Source organism: Dasypus novemcinctus, chromosome 17, assembly GCF_030445035.2.
Source record: "Dasypus novemcinctus isolate mDasNov1 chromosome 17, mDasNov1.1.hap2, whole genome shotgun sequence".
Classification (NCBI taxonomy): domain Eukaryota; kingdom Metazoa; phylum Chordata; class Mammalia; order Cingulata; family Dasypodidae; genus Dasypus; species Dasypus novemcinctus.
The window spans coordinates 30,810,221-30,829,002 of NC_080689.1; the positions used below are offsets into that span (position 1 = coordinate 30,810,221).

Here is an 18,782-nt window from a genome sequence, read left to right on the forward strand (position 1 = left end):
CTTTATAACCAAGCATAATAAGGGGGGTCCACTGTATTTGCTTTGCTTTGTTCCATTTTTTAAATCTTGAAATTTATCTTATAAGTGATTTAGAAGGTTGGAGAAAATTCAACTACACTGGAAACAGAAAAGTAGTCCTTCAGATCATCCTTCCTTATTGCTAATAGCCACTATTATTAATTTAACATGTTCTTCCAGACTGCTTATTACACGGATATATATAGGTATCCACAAAATTAGATTCAGCTCAATTGTCTATTGTAATAGATCAATATTTATTTAATCTATCTTTTATTATTGTTCTTTAAAATTTTTTGGCAGTCCCTATTTGAACAGATTTTTTTCTTTCTGTTGACATTTATTATCAATTTCCTTCTTTCCAGGTTCCATTTGGATTCTGATTGAACCTGCATTAAAATGATGTATTACTTTGGGGTGTATTTTACCATGTTATAATGTTGAGTGTGTTTCTGAGGTTTCTATTTTACTGGTCTGTTTGCTGTTTGCCTGTTCATGTTCTAGTTCCTTTTATTTATTTATTTTCGAACTATACCTGCTTTGTGGTATGTGTTAATATCTGGTAAGGCTAGTCCCACTCTTTCTTAGCTCTTACTTTCAGTGTTTTCCTACCTATTCCTGTTTTTTTTTTCCAAATTAAGTTCATCAACTTAATAGCACTAGAAAAAAAATCCATTTTTCTTGAGATCACAGTAAATTTATAAATCAATTTAGAGAGAATTGTCATTTTGATGATGTTGAGAGACTAAACAGAAACAAGGAATTTCTTTCCCTTTGTTCCCTAAGTCCCTAAGCCAAAGGGGTGCTGATGCAAAGTACCAGATATCTGTTGGCATTTATAAAGGGTATTTTTATTTGGGGTAGAAGCTTACAGTCACAAGGCCCTAATGTTTAAGATACTTCTGTCACCAAAGTCTGTTGCCTTTTGTTGGAACAAGGTGGCTGCGGGTCTTTGAGAGGGTTCAGCCTTCCTCTTCCTCCTAAGGCTCTGTGGTCCGAGCTCCTTCCATTACTAACTACAGGCTCACAAAAGGCTTGTCTCTCCTCAGGGCTTGTTTCCTTCTGGGCTTTCTCAGCCGCTTAGGGCTGTGGTCTCTTCAGCTACAAACTATCAGGTGAATGGCTTGGCTCTCTCCTGGGCCTCCAGCATCCAAAACTAAACTCTCTGTGTTCTCCTTCTCTGTGTATTTACTTCCATGTGTGAGTCTCTTTTTCTCCCCACCAGCGGGGTGGGGACTCAACCCTGCACGCCCCAATGGCGTGGTCAGTAAAAGCCCTAATCTTGATTTCATAAAGTACAAGTGAAACTTCAGAATCTAATACAGTCTGTCCCAGAGGAACAGACCAGTTTACAAATACAATCTGGTATCTGTTTTTGGACTTCATAAACAATACCAAATGTACAGTCTACTTTACGCCTTTCTGAAAGTTTTTTTTTCTCTTTTAATATAGCTTTCTTTGTATAGGTTTTGTCTATATTTCTCCTTAAGTTTATTAATAATAACTTAAGTTTATTCATCAGTAGTCATCTTTAACAACAACAACAACAACAAAAAACACACCAGGCTTGTAGGTGTTTGAGAAAAACACCATATTTTTCACCATTAAAGAAGTCATTTTGTACTCTTTATTTCAGGCTAAAGTATTTAGTGTATCCAGAATATTTCTTTTTACTTGTAATTAGGCAACCACCTCGATGCAAGGTTTAAAGGACCCTTTCTTTTTATTTTTTCTTCTTCTAGTTAATACATTTTCAGGAAAGCTAACTCTTAACAGTGAAACCAGTTGAGAAACGCAGGCATTGTCATCACGGAAACTTCCATAAGTAGCTAGTACCCGGTTGCAGGGAAGTTAAATGGTAGAAAACATCAAATGCAAAAATGGGTATTTAGGGCTTTCTGCTGTCTGTGCTTTCTGACCCTTTTGATATTCTTTTGAGTGGATATGTTTCAGCCAATGGCCAGATTCCAGTTGGCATTGGCATGGGATGCAGAGCTTGAATTAATATCCTAGGTAGGTGGCAGCAGCGGCCCAGAGCCAGAATGTTACAAGCTTGCTTTCTTTGTGAACAGGTCTTGTTGGATTTTAAGACATCATTGTGTCATTTGTCTTGCTAGTGAATACATTTTTATGTGGCTTTGGAATTTGAAAATTCATATTTATGGCTATCCACCATCTAACAGAGTCTTGAGATCTGGAAAGATCAGTATGTAGTTTGCAAGTTAAGGTAAAGGTTTCTTTGAGATTTTAAATCTTTCATTGAGTTTGAATAAACTACTTAGAGAATTTTCCATAAGAAAAAATATGTGGGAAGTTTTGAATTGTTACTTAACTATATTGTAACTGGGATTTTAAGAAAGTCTATTTTACATATTTAATTAAGACTTTTAATTTTTAAGCAATACTATAATAAGTTATTAAACTAAAATGTTTGGATTCTCAGGTTTGGGTAGAAACCTGGTGAGCTTTGTTTTAGTTGAGTAACCTTGGAAAAACTATTTATATCCTCAATTTCCATGTTTTTCTATTTTAAGAGGGAATAATAATGTACATAGATCATAGTATGGTGTTTAAGTGAAGTGATTCTTGTTAAAGCATTTAGCACAATGTCCAGCATATAGCAAATGCTCATTGTTAGCTATTATAGTTACTGTTCATCCTGCCCCACGTTCTGCTGCTGATTAAATAACTGTTGTCAGTGTTTTGGCATTTCAGGAGATGTTTCTCTGTTACAGTTAAATAATTAAAATCTCCTCTGCTTCAATACCTGCTTATATAACATGAAGGATTTACAGTTGGCAAATAGAGAAATAGTGTCAATATAGAGGGGAAATTGTTTTGATCCATATGTGGTTTTTCCAGCAATGGAGTAGATATTCTCCCAGATAAAGAACACTTAAGGGGGAAAAAGGTGGAAATTCTATGTAAGTGCCTTTTCTGGTGTAAGTAGCAGCTGGTTAGTGGCCTCAAAAACTGTGGCGTTTTCCAGCTTAGGGGGAGGTTTCACATACAAGTGAAAGGGCTTTGGAGATATTTCTCGCAGCATTTAACAAAAAATGAGCTGTAATCTGGATCCAATTTTTTATGGACCAATCGTGGACAAAATATAGGATTCCCATATAGATTCCCATATATACACCCCAGCACCAACACCTTGCATTTGTGTGGAACGTTTGTTATAACTGATGATAGCACATTTTTATAATTGTGTTATTAGCTATAGTCCATGGTTTAACTTAGGGTTCACTGTGCGTGTAGTGTAGTTTCATGATTTTTTAAAAAGTTTTTATTCTTTTACCGTATATATTCTAGTATATTTCCACTTTTAATCATATTCGGGTTTATATTTCATTGCTGTTCATTGCATTCACAGTACTGTGCTACCATCATCACCATCGCCTGGATCCAGTTTTTAATTGTTGAAGCTATATACCCTGACCTACTAGTGGAGAAGGCAAGAGCCCTGGGTTTAAGGAGATAAAGAATTAACTGATCTTCCTGCTAGGTGCAAATGCCAGGGCAGATCTATCTGTGCTAGTGTTATTATTATAAAAACTTCTTTTTTTAAGTGTTCTGTTTATCAAGTTCCACAGGATTTGAAAGTTTTGTCCTGTTGTTTTCCATAAACCGATTTATTTTTCATGTGTAATTTTGTAGAATGTAAGCTTTTCAGAAACACCAGTCTGTAACAATTAAATGTAAGTTTGTGTTGATTGCAACCATTTAGAACAGTAATTCTTAACTCACATGATTTTGCCAACTTGCCCGCCCACCAGGAGTCACTAGACAATTTCTGTAGACATTTTTGGTTTTGACAATTAAGAGTGAAGTAAAGTGGTTGCTACTGGCATCTAGTGGTTAGAAGCCAGGGGTACTGCTAAACATCCTGTAATGTAATCAGCAGCCCTACAACCAAGAATTATTCATCCCAAAGTGTCAGTAGCGCCAAGGTTGAGAGATTCTGCTGTTTAGGATTAATGATGTTTAAATGCATTAATACATAGAAAGAGTGACTCTTGGCTTACCCAGGTCAGCTAACAGGAATGTGAGGATGGTCAACCACCACACCAGGGAATCGAGAGAATCTACAGCTGCAAGCAGGAGAATCTCATCCATCAGCCATGTGGGATCTAAGCCCCCTCCCGATTTAGAGGTGGAGTGGACATCGCCATCCCAGGGTCCTCGGGATGGAGGAATAAAATATGGATTAGAACGGACTTACTGGTATTCTACTATAGAACTATTGTGACTCTAGCAATGGAAGAAACTGTATCATTGACGTGGAGACAGTGGCCTCTGGAGTTGCTCAGGGCAGGGAGAGGGAAGAAGAGGTGTGATAAGGGGGCATTTTCGGGACTTGGAGTTGTCCTGAATGATATTGCAGGGACAGATGCAGGACATTATATATCCTGCCATAATCCACTGAATGGACTCGGGGAGAGTGTAAACTACAATGTAAACTATAATCTATGCGGTGTAGCAGTGCTGCAAAATGTATTCATCAAATAAAATGAATGTGCTACACTGATGAAAGAGGTTGTTGATGTGGGAGGAGTGGGGTGGATTGGGGAGTGGGGTATATGGGAACCTCTTATATTTTTTAGTGTAACATTTTGTGTGATCTGTGTATCTTTAAAAAGAAAAGATAATTTAAAAAAAAAGAAAAAAGTAACTTTTGGGATCTAGTAAACACTCAATGGATGTTAGTCAATAGGTCCATAATTATAATAATACTTAAAATTTAAATATTGTTATTATATGATATAGTCTTTGTACTGTTGATTCTACTTATTTTGTCAAACACAAAATTGTTTTGATTACTTTTGCTTTATTTTATGATCTTAATCCAGTTTAGTTCCTTGGCCCTTATTATTATTTTCATAATCAAAATATTCTTTGATTTGTTGAGATTAGTAGTCAAATCATTTTATTGACTACTGAAACTAAATTCTTAGGAATTTAGCCTGTTGGGGTACTTGTAGAGAAGAATGTGTAAATCTTCACAAAAGGTCTTTTTTTTTTTTTTTAATCATGTCATCTTCTTGGAAATTTTATAATTTCTTTTTTTTTTTTAAGATTTATTTTTATTTATTTCTCTCCCCTTCCCCCCCCCCCAGTTGTCTGTTCTCTGTGTCCATTTTGCTGCGTGTTCTTTGTCCGCTTCTGTTGTTGACAGCGGCACGGGAATCTGTGTTTCTTTTTGTTGCGTCATATTGTTGTGTCAGCTCTCCGTGTGTGCAGCGCCATTCCTGCGCAGACTGCACTTTCTTTCGTGCTGGGCGGCTCTCCTTATGGGGCACGCGTGGGGCTCCCCTATGCGGGGGACAGCCCTGCGTGGCACAGCACTCCTTGCGCGCATCAGCACTGCACATGGGCCAGCTGCACACGGGTCAAGGAGGCCAGGGGTTTGAACCGCGGATCTCCCATGTGGTAGATGGACGCCCTAACCACTGGGCCAAGTCCACTTCCCTTTTAATTTCTTTATATAAGCATACCTCTGATTTTATTTCTTAGTGCTTTATATTTTTGTTGCTATAATGAAAATGATTTTTTACATTGTATTTTCTTTTTTTGAAATGCCATGAGTTTTCTAATTCATTTTTATTATGTCATTCAAGTAATGTATTACTCCTTTGATTCATAACTTACTGCATCAGCCAGAACTTTCAGAACAATATTAAACAAAAATGGTGATTGATATCATCCTTATGTTTTTCTGAATAAAATGTGGCATAAAAGTATAGTACTCTTATGGTTGGCACAAATAAAATGATTTGTATTAAGACCAAAGAATATTTTGACTCATCCAGGAAGAGCCTTTAGGATGACAGTTTTCCTACAGCCTTAGTTCTTCAGAGTGTTTGAACAGTGTTATATACTCTTAGGGGATATTCTGAAGAAATACTTCATCAGCACTTTCTAGAAATCTTAAAATTTAACTGGAGGGTTAGGACTAACACATTTGAAATCGTGCTGGACCTCATTTCTTCAAAATGATGTGAAGCAAAAACAATAAGCTGTATACAAACATGTAATTAATTGGTAAATACATTTGTAGGAATTCCGGGGTTAGGAAGATCTTTGTGGGCTTGATTACTTGATGATGTGGTACTTGAGTGGATTGGAATTAGCTGGATGAACATATATAGAGGAGGGAAGCGAGATTACTGGAAAGGCTGGAAAGAATGTTACCAGAGAACAGAATTTCTCTTGTTGTTCAGTCTTTAACTTATCCCATAGTTCCTGAGATCTATTGCAGCTAGCTTAGCTGAGCATTTATTTATACAAATTCTGAATAAGTTCATTCAAGGGCTTTTAAAGGTTTTTCCCCTGTGAAGATGTGATCAATCTGTGATATAAATAAAATTGGGGAAGGCTTATTTAGTCTAAAGTTTCCAGACTTTCTATATTCATTTTCTTTATTACTTTTTTATCTTTAAAAATTGAATTTCTATATTCGTTTTTTTTTTAGTATTTTTGTTCTCCTCCCATTGCATTGTCTGTAGTTTTAATGTTAGTATAAACGTGTCAAAGGATATTCTATTATTGTTTGAAATTGAATTTATGTATCTGAGTTTTCTTTCTGCATCATGTAGACTATAGTTATGGCTAGATTATTTTAAGATGTAGGGAAGTGAAATTATGCTGTTTTCTTTTTTCAAGATTCATGCAGTTTGCAACTTTTTTTTTTTTAACCAGTTTTTACAAATAAACTTAATGTTGACTGTGTTTACTCAGTATGCTAAGAATTGTGAACAAACAGAATGAAAAATAAAATCCTTTCCAACTGTTTAGATCTCTTTTGGCCTGGTACTTGATCTGCTCTGTTTGTGCTTTTCAAGTTGGGATTATGTAAGATTTTCTCTCTGCTTACCTTCCTTTGAACAAGAGGCAGGATGGCAAGTCCCCAATATATCAGCAGTAGCTGCCTTAGGATATTGCAGGTGGTATTCTGTTGGGGCCAGCGATTCAAGCTTTTTTTTTTTTTTTAAGATTTGTTTTTTTAATTTATTTCTCTCCCCCCACCCCGTTTGCTCTCTGTGTCCATTCCCTGTGTGTTCTTCTTTGTCTGCTTGCATTCTTGTCAGTGGCACCAGGAATCTGTATCTCTTTTTGTTGCGTCATCTTGCTGTGTCAGCTCTCCGTGTGTGCGGTGTCACTCCTGGGCAGGCTGTGCTTTTTTTGCGCAGGGCAGCTCTCCTTGAGGGGCGCACTCAGGGGACACCCTTGAGTGGCACACCCCAGCGTGGCACGGCACTCCTTGTGCACATCAGCACTGCATGTGGGCCAGCTCACCACATGGGTTAGGAGGCCCAGGGTTTGAACCCTGGACCTCCTATGTTGTAGGCAGGTGCTCTATTAGTTGAGCCAAATCTGCTTCCCCAATTCAAGCTTGCTCCTACTTTAGGACTTTACACGTTGGTGGCCCATAGCTTAGGTTTGTCAGTGACCAGAGCATGTTTAGCTTCAGACTCTTGCACGAGTTGGTGCAAGGCGCTCTGCCTAGAGATGCAGTAATCAAAAGCACAGCAAAGCCAAAACCAGTCCTTATCATCAAAGACCTCCTAGCTTAGTAGGAAATCCATAGCTATAATTGAAATTCCATTTGACTCTCCAGTCTTTTTTCCACTACTGGCATTGAGTACTGATGGCCTAATGGCCATATCTCCTCATAAGCTATTCCTAAAACAAAGCGTCTTGAATGATCTTCTTTTTTCCAGTAGCCATCATCTCCCGCTTGTGTTCCTTCTTTCTGTTAAACCCAACACTGTCCACATCCAATCTGTCACCAACATTCCTAAATCTTCTCTTTGCTCTCCATCACCACTCTCACTGCCATGTCTCAGCCCCTCATTACTAACAGCTGGAACTCTTTGAGGAGCTTGATGGCATAACTCTCAGTCTTCATCAGGTTTTTCTGTGGCAAAATATATCTTAGCTAAGTATGAAACTTGAAGTATGGTTCTGGTCTTGTGACTCCCCTTCTAAATAAGCGGGGCTTCTCATTATCTCCAAATAAAATCTGTTCAGCTCAGCCTGAAAGAATTTTCAGCAGTATGTTCATAACCTACTTCTTTTAGATGTTCTCCCATTCCCTTTAATGTACTCCAGACAAAATGAATACTTTTCTCCCTGTCACATTTAATACCCATGACTTTCCTCATGTTCTTATTTCTTTTTCTTCCCTTGACAGTGAATTCGTACACTTCAGATCACAGCAGAAATATCACCCCCTATGTAACATTGTTCGCTTGCTAGCCTGAAATGATTTCTCTAACATTTGGATTTGTCGTATAGCCATAATATCTGTATGTTTCCTATCACATCTACCTCTTTGCACTTGTATCACGGTTATTCATGCACCAGTGTTTAAGCATCTTCCAGGAGGAGGCCTTTATTGTCATATTTAAATCCCTAACAGCATGAGGCTTCGTGCTTCACACAAATGGATACTCAGGAAATAGCGCGAATGACTAAAGAAACCTGCCATGGCTGGTTTGGTTGTTTTACCATCAGCGTTCACTTTACAAATTGTTGTGCTTCTGCCATCCAAACATATGTACCAAAACCATCAACATTTACCTGACATTTAAACATGGCATATGTGATGGTAACCCAAATCTTCAGCCATATGTGACGGTACACCTTGTGAATAATGAGCCTCTATCTCCTTTGTTCCTGGACAGGAGAATCAGATGACAGGGAACAGTCAAAATTGGAAGTTAAAGTTTGGGATCCAAATAGCCCACTTACCGATCGCCAGATTGACCAGTTTTTAGTGGTAGCACGGTGAGTATAGCACTATTGAAATAAATATTTTTTCTTTTTATGAAAGAATTTATTGATTTATGTATTTTCCTTTCTTTATATTCTACTCTTTCATTGGTTATTTTATAATTTTTCTGGTTATGTAAGAAAACCTTGTAATAATATACAGCTTCCTATAGAATGTTTTAATATCACTTAATTTTGGTTTTAAAAATGATAACTGGTTTATTAGCTTTTACTAATTAAGAAAATAGCAAATGCTCTTCATAAAAAATTGAAACACTACAGAACAGTATAAAGAAGAAATTTAGCACCTGAAATCCTGTATCTTTAATTAAAGAAGTGATCTTTTTAACTATAGATACAACTGACTGAGGTATCAAAAAAAACGTGTAACTTTAATTCCTCTTACTGCATCCATACACTAGTAATCATGTTCTTCAACTCGTGTTTTCTATTAAGGCCTGTAGATAAGCATAGGGTTTCCCTCTGAGAACTCTAAGACTGACTGGTTTGCTTCCTTCCTCCTTTCTTGAGAAAATGAATGGGGCATTATTTTTATTATTTTATTTTTATGAGGTACCAGTGATTGAATCCGCGACCTTGTCCAGGGAAAGCAGGTACTCAACCACTGAGCTACATCCTCTCCCCAATGAAAGTTTTTTTTTGTTTTGTTTTTTTTGTTTGGTTTGTTTTTAGGAGGTACCAGAGATCGAACCCAGGTGCTCAACCACTTAAGCTACATCTGTTCCCCTATTTTTATATTTTGAATGATAAAAGTTAACGGTGCTCATGGGGAAAATTACCACAAAGCGGAAGATAAATGAGATTATAATAGCCTTGTAATAATGGAAAAATTGGATAAAAATATAAGTATGGAAGTAGGCAATTGATTAATGAATGGGGTTATAATCATATAGTGGAATATTGCTTTAAAACAATTAAAATTAATTAATCAGAGGTATATGTAGCAAAAAGATTAATCCTAAATAATGGTGAACGAGGGTATGAGATACAGTGTAATCATTTATTAAAAGTTTTACAATGTGTAAAACAATGCTTTATTTCATTAGTGGATCCATGTATTTGTAGTATTAGTACAAAATGTTAGAGAAAATAAAAATCAAATTTAAGAAAGTGATTATATTTGAAGAGAGAGGGGAATAGGATGTGGGCATATGTGACGGGAACTCTTAATGAAATTTATGCTGCTTTTGTTTCTTTTTAAAAAAGAACCAAATGTGGCTAAGTATAGCATCAAATAGATCAGGATGGTAGATACTAAGGTTTTCTATTATATTATTCTCTGTGATATTCTTTTGAAAAATTTTTTAATACAAAGGAAAGTATAGCCTTAGTTCACCCCTAGATCATCACTGTTTATAGAACCAGTCGCTGTGGAAGTTACACAGCTGCTAGTGGCCTGGCATTCAGACTCTGGAGCCCACACCTAACTGCTTAGTGATCAGATAAAGAGACGCGATGCCCGTTGTTGAGGAGGAGCCAGTCAGTGGAATAGCAGACACTGGAGATTCAGAAGTAGAAATGAATTATTGATGAAACCACTGTCTTATAGGCTCCAGACAGGTTACTCTGTTTATGGATTACTTATAAGACATTAAAATTTTCAAATGTGATTTGCATTTTTTTCCCCTGGTTGCCAATAACCATATGTTTCCCTTTTCTTTGAAGCAAGTATTGGGGGGCATTAAGAAGTACACCTAGTTTTTTATTTTTGCTTTTGTTTTCTTACCTTCTAAGTACAAAGTAAGGCCACAATAAGATACAACTCCACATTCACCAAAATGTTGAAATTTAAGACTGCCAGTGCCAAGCATTGGTGGAGCAGCAATCACTCTCACATAGTGCTGGTGGGATGTAAATTGGTACAGCTGCTTAGGAAAACTGTTTGCTGTCATCTAACACAGCCTCCCTTAAGTTTCACTCCCAAATATGCATGCCCAGCAGCAAAGCATACACCTGTGCGCCCAAGATACGTGTTCAAAGAGCATGTATTGTGTGACTCTATTTGTTTAAAGTATAAAAATGAGCAAAACCATTCTGTAGTGTTAGAGTCCAGGATGGTGGGTCCTTTTGAGGAACAGGGAGGGACTAGTGATAGAGGAGGAGCATGAGGCGTCCTCCAGGGTGCTGGTCATGTCTGTTTCTTGACCTGGATGGTGGTGACTTGGGCGCTTTCCCTTTGTGATAATTTAATAGCTGTGCCGTATGTGCTGTTCTCTTTGGTTATATTTTAATCAAACAGTTAAAAAAAAACCTCTTCATCAACAGTGAGGCTTATCTTCATTTCATACTTAATACTTAAGGTTAGGATTCTTTACATATATATAGGAGTACCATCAAAATCGTTAAATGAAAATCAGGATTGTTAATTTTTTAAATAAACCATGTGATTTTAGCAGAGATCTGTATTATTTAGTCCTCAAAGGATGAGGTTGCTAGAGTTAATGATGACCTCACTTCAAGGAAAAAATGTTGAGATTTCACAATTTAGATTAACAAATTGGTCAGACTTTACTTTGCAGTAATAGTTAAACTCTACCGCTGATTCACCTTCTCATTTTCAGTTATTATAAGAGCTGTTCTGTTGTCTTGCCCTTATTCAGTTTTCATTTTCTGAGCAAATTTGAATACCAACTTCCCCTTTTTTGCTACCTTTTCTTTGTTCAATTATAATTATCCATATATAGTAAATTGGTTTGTCAATTATTAAATCTTTAGAAAATACTTTTGATTTTTTCTTCTCAGGCATCCAAGAACTTGTTTTGACTTTTTTGACAAATTTTCATTCACTACCCAAACATGTTTTCTTGAACATAGAAAATAACAGAGGCTTAATTTTTCCTCATTATTTCTGTGGTTTGTTCAGTGCTGTTGGAACATTCGCTCGAGCCCTTGACTGCAGTAGCTCTGTGAGGCAGCCTAGTTTGCATATGAGCGCAGCTGCAGCCTCCCGAGACATCACCCTGGTAAGATGCTTTTTGGAATTTGGGGGTTATTTTTCCTTCTGGTACTTGTGTAATTATAAAACTAATATAGCAGGGAAGCAGATGTGGCTCAGCTGATGGAGCGTTCGCCTACCATGTGGGACATCCGGGGTTCAAACCCAGGACCTTCTGACCCGTGTGGTGAGCTGGCCCATGTGCAGTGCTGCCGTGTGCAAGGAGTGCCATGCCACACAGGGGTGTCCCCTGTGTAGGGGAGCCCCACATGCAAGGAGTGCACCCTGCAGGGAAAGCTGCCCCACGCAAAAAAATTGCAGCCCACCTGGGAGTGGTGCCGCACACATGGAGAGCTGATGCAACAAGATGATGCAACAGAGAAAGAGACACAGATTCCTGGTGCCACTGAGAATGCAGGAGGACACAGAAGAACACATAGTGAATGGACACAAGAGAGCAGACAGCGGGGGCAAGGGGTGGGGGGGAAGGAGGCAGGAGAGAGAAATAAAATAGATGTTTTAAAAAAAAATTAATATAGCAATGTTGTGGACAGGAGTGATTTTTGGTGATTGGCTCTTCTGACTACTAGGTTGATTTTGCTTGGCTGGTCAGTTAATTGAGTAGTTTCATTCCTAAGGCACCTCTTTTATTTGTTAACTGAGACAAGGAAGAATGAATATTCCATCATATAGGTATAAAGTAGAAAAAAATGTATTTGGGGAAATGATTCACCATTCTGACACATCTGATTTCACTTTTGTGCATTTTTTCTGTATGCCATTTATATAGTAATGTAGTTGTAAATCATACATAAGGTTTTACAATTTCTTTTTAGTAGATGTGACCACCCTTTGAAATACAGGAGTTACTCTATAGTCATGCTCTTACTCAGTTTTCAGTATTTAAAGTTTTTATGTCCATCAGAAAATGGCTCTCTCTTCTTATGTTATTTCATTTCATTGTGATTTCTATCTTCTGAGGTGATTTTCTTTTGCCCTGGGTGATCAACCGACACCACCCATATTCAGTTTAATTACACCTCTAATGTAGCTCTGGCAAGACATTGGGCTCAATGCTTGCTTCTTTCTGTACACCCTTCAACAGAGTAGACCTGTAGGTTTCATCCTGATTTGATTCCCATAACCATTTGAGATTGGGTAGGATGGTAGGATTTGATTCCCATAACCATTTGAGATTGGGTGGGATGGTAGGATGTTCACTGTACAAATGAGAAAACTGAGGGGTGGTGAGATAAACTTATTTGACCAATATTCATCACATGTAATAACAAATTTAATTTTTTAAAGTGTTGACTTTCAAACTTGCAGGACAGTAAATAATAATATGGATCACACACAGAGTACTCCAACATACCTCAGCCCCACCAGATCAACCAATTGTAACATTTTATCCATTTGCTATAATATACTGTCTGTCCACCTACTTATCTGTCTACCTGTCTATGTATCAGTCCATTTTCTGAATACTTGTGTGCAGGTTGTGTACATCATGCTCCTTGAACACTTAATACTGCATGTTCATATCCTAAGACCAAGAATATTCACTTACATAACCACTTTAAGTTATTAAGTTCAAAATTTAACATTGATATCAAGCTTATAGGCTATATTCCAGTTTTTTCCTATGTCCCAATAATATCCCTTTGAGCCTTTTTCCCTCATTGATAGATCCTACTAGCAACCACTCCCAAGCATATCATTCAGTGGATTTAATCACATTCACAATATTGCAGTATCTTCATTCCTTTTCATTACTAAAACTTCTCCCATCTCCCCAAACAGAAACCCTATGCCCATTTGGTATTAACTCCCCATTCTCCCTGTCTCTTGGCCCTGTCAATTTCTGTCTCTATGAGCTTGCATATTCTCTAATATTTTCTTTGTAGTTACCATGAGGCTTAAATTTAACCTACTAAATCTATAATAGTCTTGTCTACTTTGATACCAACTTAGCTTCAGTAGTATAGACAAACTATTTTCCTACACTCTGCCATTGCCCCCCCCGTGTCATGTTTTTCACAAATTACATGTTTGTTTATTATGCGTACAAAACCATTGCATAAACATTTTATGCATTTGCTTTTTAGATCCTGTAGGAAGCAAAAACTAGAGTTGCAAACTAAACAAGATCAGTACTAGCTGGCTTTTATGTTTACCCATGTCATTACCTTCACTGGAGATATTCATTTCTTCATGTGGCGTCAGTCTTTATCTATTGTCCTTTCCTTTCAACGTGCAGAATGCCCCTTAGCATCTCTTGTAGGGCCAGTCTAGTGGTGATGAACTCCCTCCACTTGCCTGAACCTCTCCCTCATTTTTGAAAGATTGCTTTGCTGGATATAGAACTTTTGGTTAACGGATTTTTGAGCATTTTAAACATGTCACTCTACCACCTTCTTGCCTCCATCTTTTTGAGCCTCCCTATGTGTGACACATTGCTTTTCTCTTGTGACTTTCAGAATTCTCCCTTTATCTTTGGTGTTTGATAATTTGATTATAATATGTTGCTATGTGGCTCTGTTAGCATTTATCCTGTTGGAAATTTGCTAAACATTTTGGATATTTATATTCATGTCTTTTTTTTAATTTGGGAGGTTTTAAGCCATTATTTCTTTGAGTATTGCCTCTGTCCCTTTATTTCTTCTCCTTCTAGTACTCCCAGACTATGTATATTGGTACAGTTGATGGTTTTCCACAGGTTCCTCAGACCCTGGTCATTTTTCTTTACTCTTTCTTCTTGTACTTCCTCAGATGGAATGATTTTAATTGTCTTGCTTAAAGCTCACTGATTCTTCCGCCAGCTCCACATACTGTCAAACCCATCTAAGGCCTTTTGTTTATTTGTTACTGTGGTCTTCAGCTCTGTTTGGTTCCTTTTCATTATTTTCATTCTTCTCTTTGTGTTTATCTATCATTTTCCTGATTTCCTTTATTCCTTTGCCTGTGTTTTCCTTGAACTTGTGGAGCACATTTAGGGCCATTCTTTACAGTTTTTGTAATGTTCCAGGTCTGCTTCTTCTCACTGAATGTTTTTAAAAATACTTATTTTATTTATTTATTTTCCCTTACCCCTCATTGTCTGTGTCCATTCGCTGTGCATTCTTCTGTGTCTGCTTGCGTTCTTATCAGTGGCACCGGGAATCTGTGTCTTTTTTTTGTTGCGTCATCTTGCTGCGTCAGCTCTCTGTGTGCGCGATGCCACTCCTAGGCAAGCTGCACTTTTTTCACATAGGGTGACTCTCCTTGCAGGGCACACTCCTTGCGCGGGGGGCTCCCCTATGCAAGGGGCACTCCTGCGTGGCACGGCACTCCTTGAGTGTGGCAGCACTGCACGTGGGCCACTCATCACATGGGTTAGGAGGCCCTGGGTATGAACCCTGGACCTTCCATATGGTAGGTAGGCGCTCTATCAGTTGAACCACATCCTCTTCCCCTCATTGAATTCCTGATGTTTTAAACTTCTCTTTTGCCTGGGCGATTGCTTCCTGCTCTTCATATGGTTAGTAACCTTTTTGTTGAAACCTGGACACTTTGATATTTTAATGCAATATTGCTGGAATTTAGAATCTGAGGCATCTGTTTCTTATGTTTGTATCCGATTTGTGTTATGACAGAGCTTTCCTGGATGCCAGTAGCTAACAATTAAAGGTAGGGTGGTGGTGGAAAAAATTCCTTTCCCAGTCTTTGCATGCAGATTGACCTGTGCAAGTACTCTCCTTTAGGACTTCTCCATACAATGAGTTTAGAGAAGAGTTTCAGGCCAAAGCTTAGGGGCCTCCTTGATACTACTTTCTACATATGTTTTGTTTTGGTTGTGCACATGTGGCCCTAGGAATTTCCCCATTTACACACAGTTATACTGTCTCCATTGGTACATTAATATTTTATGCAAAAATTTAGGACTTCACAAATAGATTTATATTTTGGTTGTTTAGAAGTTAGAAGCAGGAGCGTGGATGTCATGCTTAGAAGAATCTTCAAAATCCTGTCATTAGGTATTTATGTGAACCAGAACTAAATAAAATGTAATCACTATCTCTGTGTTTCTTTCCTAGTTCAAAGGTGTTTTCTCCAATTTAAAAATTAATGTATACTTATAGAAAATTTAAAAATAGAGTACAGCAACAGTCCCTCACCCCCAACAGCTTTGTTTTCATCACAGAATTTTGAGGAGTGTGGTGGGACTTTATTTTCTTATAGTTTGGGAGATCAGAAGTTCAAAGTCAAGGTGTTGGCAGGATCATGCTCTTCCCGAAGTCCTTAGTGTTCTAGTGGTGACTTGCTCCAATCCGTGACTCAGTCTGCCTCCGCTGCGTGACCATCTCGTCCCCGTCTGTCTCTTACTCCTGTGTCCAAATACCCTCTTCTTATAGGCAGACCAGGCATGTTGGCTTAAGGCCCACCCTGATCCAGTTTGGCCTCGTCTTAACTAATAACATCTGCAAAATTCCAGTTAACAGATGGGTTCACTTGCACATGACCAGGGTTTAGGACTTGAGTATGTTTTTATGGGGTAATGATACAATCCATAACAGCAAAGATGATGTCTAGAATATTCTTACCAGTTTGAAGTCTTTCCTTTCTGCCTTTTTGTGCGTTATAAGCAATAACAAATTATAGAATCTTACAGAGGATTATGTAAAAAACTTCACATAATCCCACCTAACTCACATGTTAATATTTTGCTGTATTCCTCAGATAAAAAAATTCATTATAGATATATCGAAGTCCCCAGTTTTCTTTCCTAGTTCTTGTCTTCCTCAATCTGTGTATCCCATTCCCAAAGCTCCTGGCTCCTCTCAGGAGGCAGCCACTCTAAGGTATCTGTATGACATACATCATAGTCTGTGTCTTTATAGTCTAACTATGTATTTATCCCAAAATAACATTTATTATTATTTTGCATGCATTTAAATGAAAATACTACTTATAACATTTTACTGTTTGCCTGTTGAGATCTAGCCATGTTAATAAATATATTCCTAATTTACTTATTTTCATTGCTTTGTAGTATTTGTAGTATTCTTTAATAAGAAAGTTGTTTACATCTTACATCTGGAACATCTAAAATGCTTTAAAAATATTTTTCTTTCTCTATTACCCATAATACTGCTTTGAAAATTCCAATTCATTTCTCTTTGTGAGCATGGGATTGAGCTTTCTAGGTTATAGTTATGCGGATTCAAAGGATAGTGCTCATTTCGAACTTCACCAGAGGTAGCTAAATTATTCTGTATACCATGATAGCAATTTATAATCCCACAAGGTAAGAATGTTCTTTCTTCACCTATTTTCTTACATTATTTTCAAATACTTCATATTTTCAGACTTTTAATTTTTGCTAACCTAATGCTGTATTATTTTAATTTTGATTTCTCTGATTACTTAATGGAGATTAAGCATGTTTTCAAATGTTTATAGGTTGCTCAGGTTTTTTCCTTCTTAGTATTTTATATTCATGTCCTTTCTTCATTTTCCATTTGTATTACATATATTTTTTCTAGTAGTTTAAGCTTAATTCACATTAGGCCTGTAATGTATAATGTAATTTTATGAAAGGAATGAGGTAGGTATCTAATTTTTTTTTCCATGTTGAAACTTGCCCCAACATCTTTTATTGAATAGTTTGCCTTTCTCCCTGATTTGTATCACCCCCTCTTCTTTCAAGGTCAAAGGTATGCCTCTTTCTAACTTGATTCTTAATCTGTTCTGTTCTGGTTTGTTTATTTATTTAATCTGTCTGTCCCTAGGCTAACCCACTTCTTGCTTTATAATAAGCTTCTTTTTTTTTTTTTTTTAAAAAAAATACGGGAAACGGACTTTGGCCCAGTGATTAGGGCGTCCGTCTACCATATGGGAGGTCCGCGGTTCAAACCCCGGGCCTCCTTGACCCGTGTGGAGCTGGCCATGCGCAGCGCTGATGCGCGCAAGGAGTGCCGTGCCACGCAAGGGTGTCCCCTGCGTGGGGGAGCCTCACGCGCAAGGAGTGCGCCCGTGAGGAGAGCCGCCCAGCGTGAAAAGAAAGAGCAGCCTGCCCAGGAATGGCACCGCCCACACTTCCCGTGCCGCTGACAACAACAGAAGCGGACAAAGAAACAAGACGCAGCAAATAGACACCAAGAACAGACAACCAGGGGAGGGGGGGAATTAAATAAATAAATAAATCTTAAAAAAAAAATAATAATAATAATAATAAGCTTTGATGACGGAAAACAAGTCTCATTTGAACTTTGTTTTTAATGCATAGTTGAGGTTATTTAAATATAAAATTGTTTGCTGGTCTTTTTCTTTCTCTGTTTTCCCTAGCAATATAACATAAACACATTTTCATATTATTATAAGAGCCTGGGCAGTTTTTTCTAGTGCTGCATGATATTGCCTTGTATAGATTTATCTTTGTTATTTAAGTAGCTAGTCCCTTGTGGTTAAAATTATTCTTAGGCGGTAATGTTTCCCAGAATGTAACACTGGATGCTGTCCCCTGTTAGAATCTTAGCAAATGCCCTCTCCTCTGGCCAAGGAGCAAGAGTGGCAAAGCCTGTTCCTCAGGTGGGCCGGATCTTGTGGCAGTGGGTCTAGTGGTTCTGCTCGGGTCAGGAGCCACGGGCTGGGGCTTCTGGTTTGCACCTGCAGCAGCTCAGCGGTGGGAGCCAGCAAGTGATTTTATTCTGAGAGAGCAGAGTTTTAAAGAGTATTTGCTTCTGCAAGTAAAGGCTATTTATAAAAGACTCATTTTAAAGAGGGCTTTGCCTATATGCCTTAATATTATTTTTTTTGTGTTTTCATGTAATATTTGCCTATTTTGTACCTTCTAAGGAAAGTGCTTTCATACCCTACAGTGTTTTCAACTCTTTCTTTTTTTATTTTCTTTAGTATTTTTAAATTTGGAAGTCACTTTTGTATTATATCCTCATATATCTTTTGTAATGGGTGCATGAAAGTTTAAAAAAATGGTGTTATTAATATTTTTTTTAAGAAAAGGTTCAGAAGAGCCTCAAGAAATTGATTTCTC

The 18,782-nt window shown here is 37.6% G+C and overlaps 1 protein-coding gene across 10 annotated transcripts in view; it reads left to right on the forward strand.

Moving 5' to 3' along the window:
• MTA3 (metastasis associated 1 family member 3) overlaps nt 1-18,782 on the forward strand; it is a 217,856-nt gene that overhangs the window by 120,339 nt on the left and 78,735 nt on the right. For all 10 annotated transcript variants that reach the window (XM_058278469.2, XM_058278468.2, XM_071208792.1 and 7 more), the window contains 2 exons: nt 8,706-8,808; nt 11,678-11,777. In XM_058278469.2, the coding sequence (XP_058134452.1) occupies nt 8,706-8,808; nt 11,678-11,777 (203 nt within the window). The remainder of the gene's footprint in view (nt 1-8,705; nt 8,809-11,677; nt 11,778-18,782) is intronic.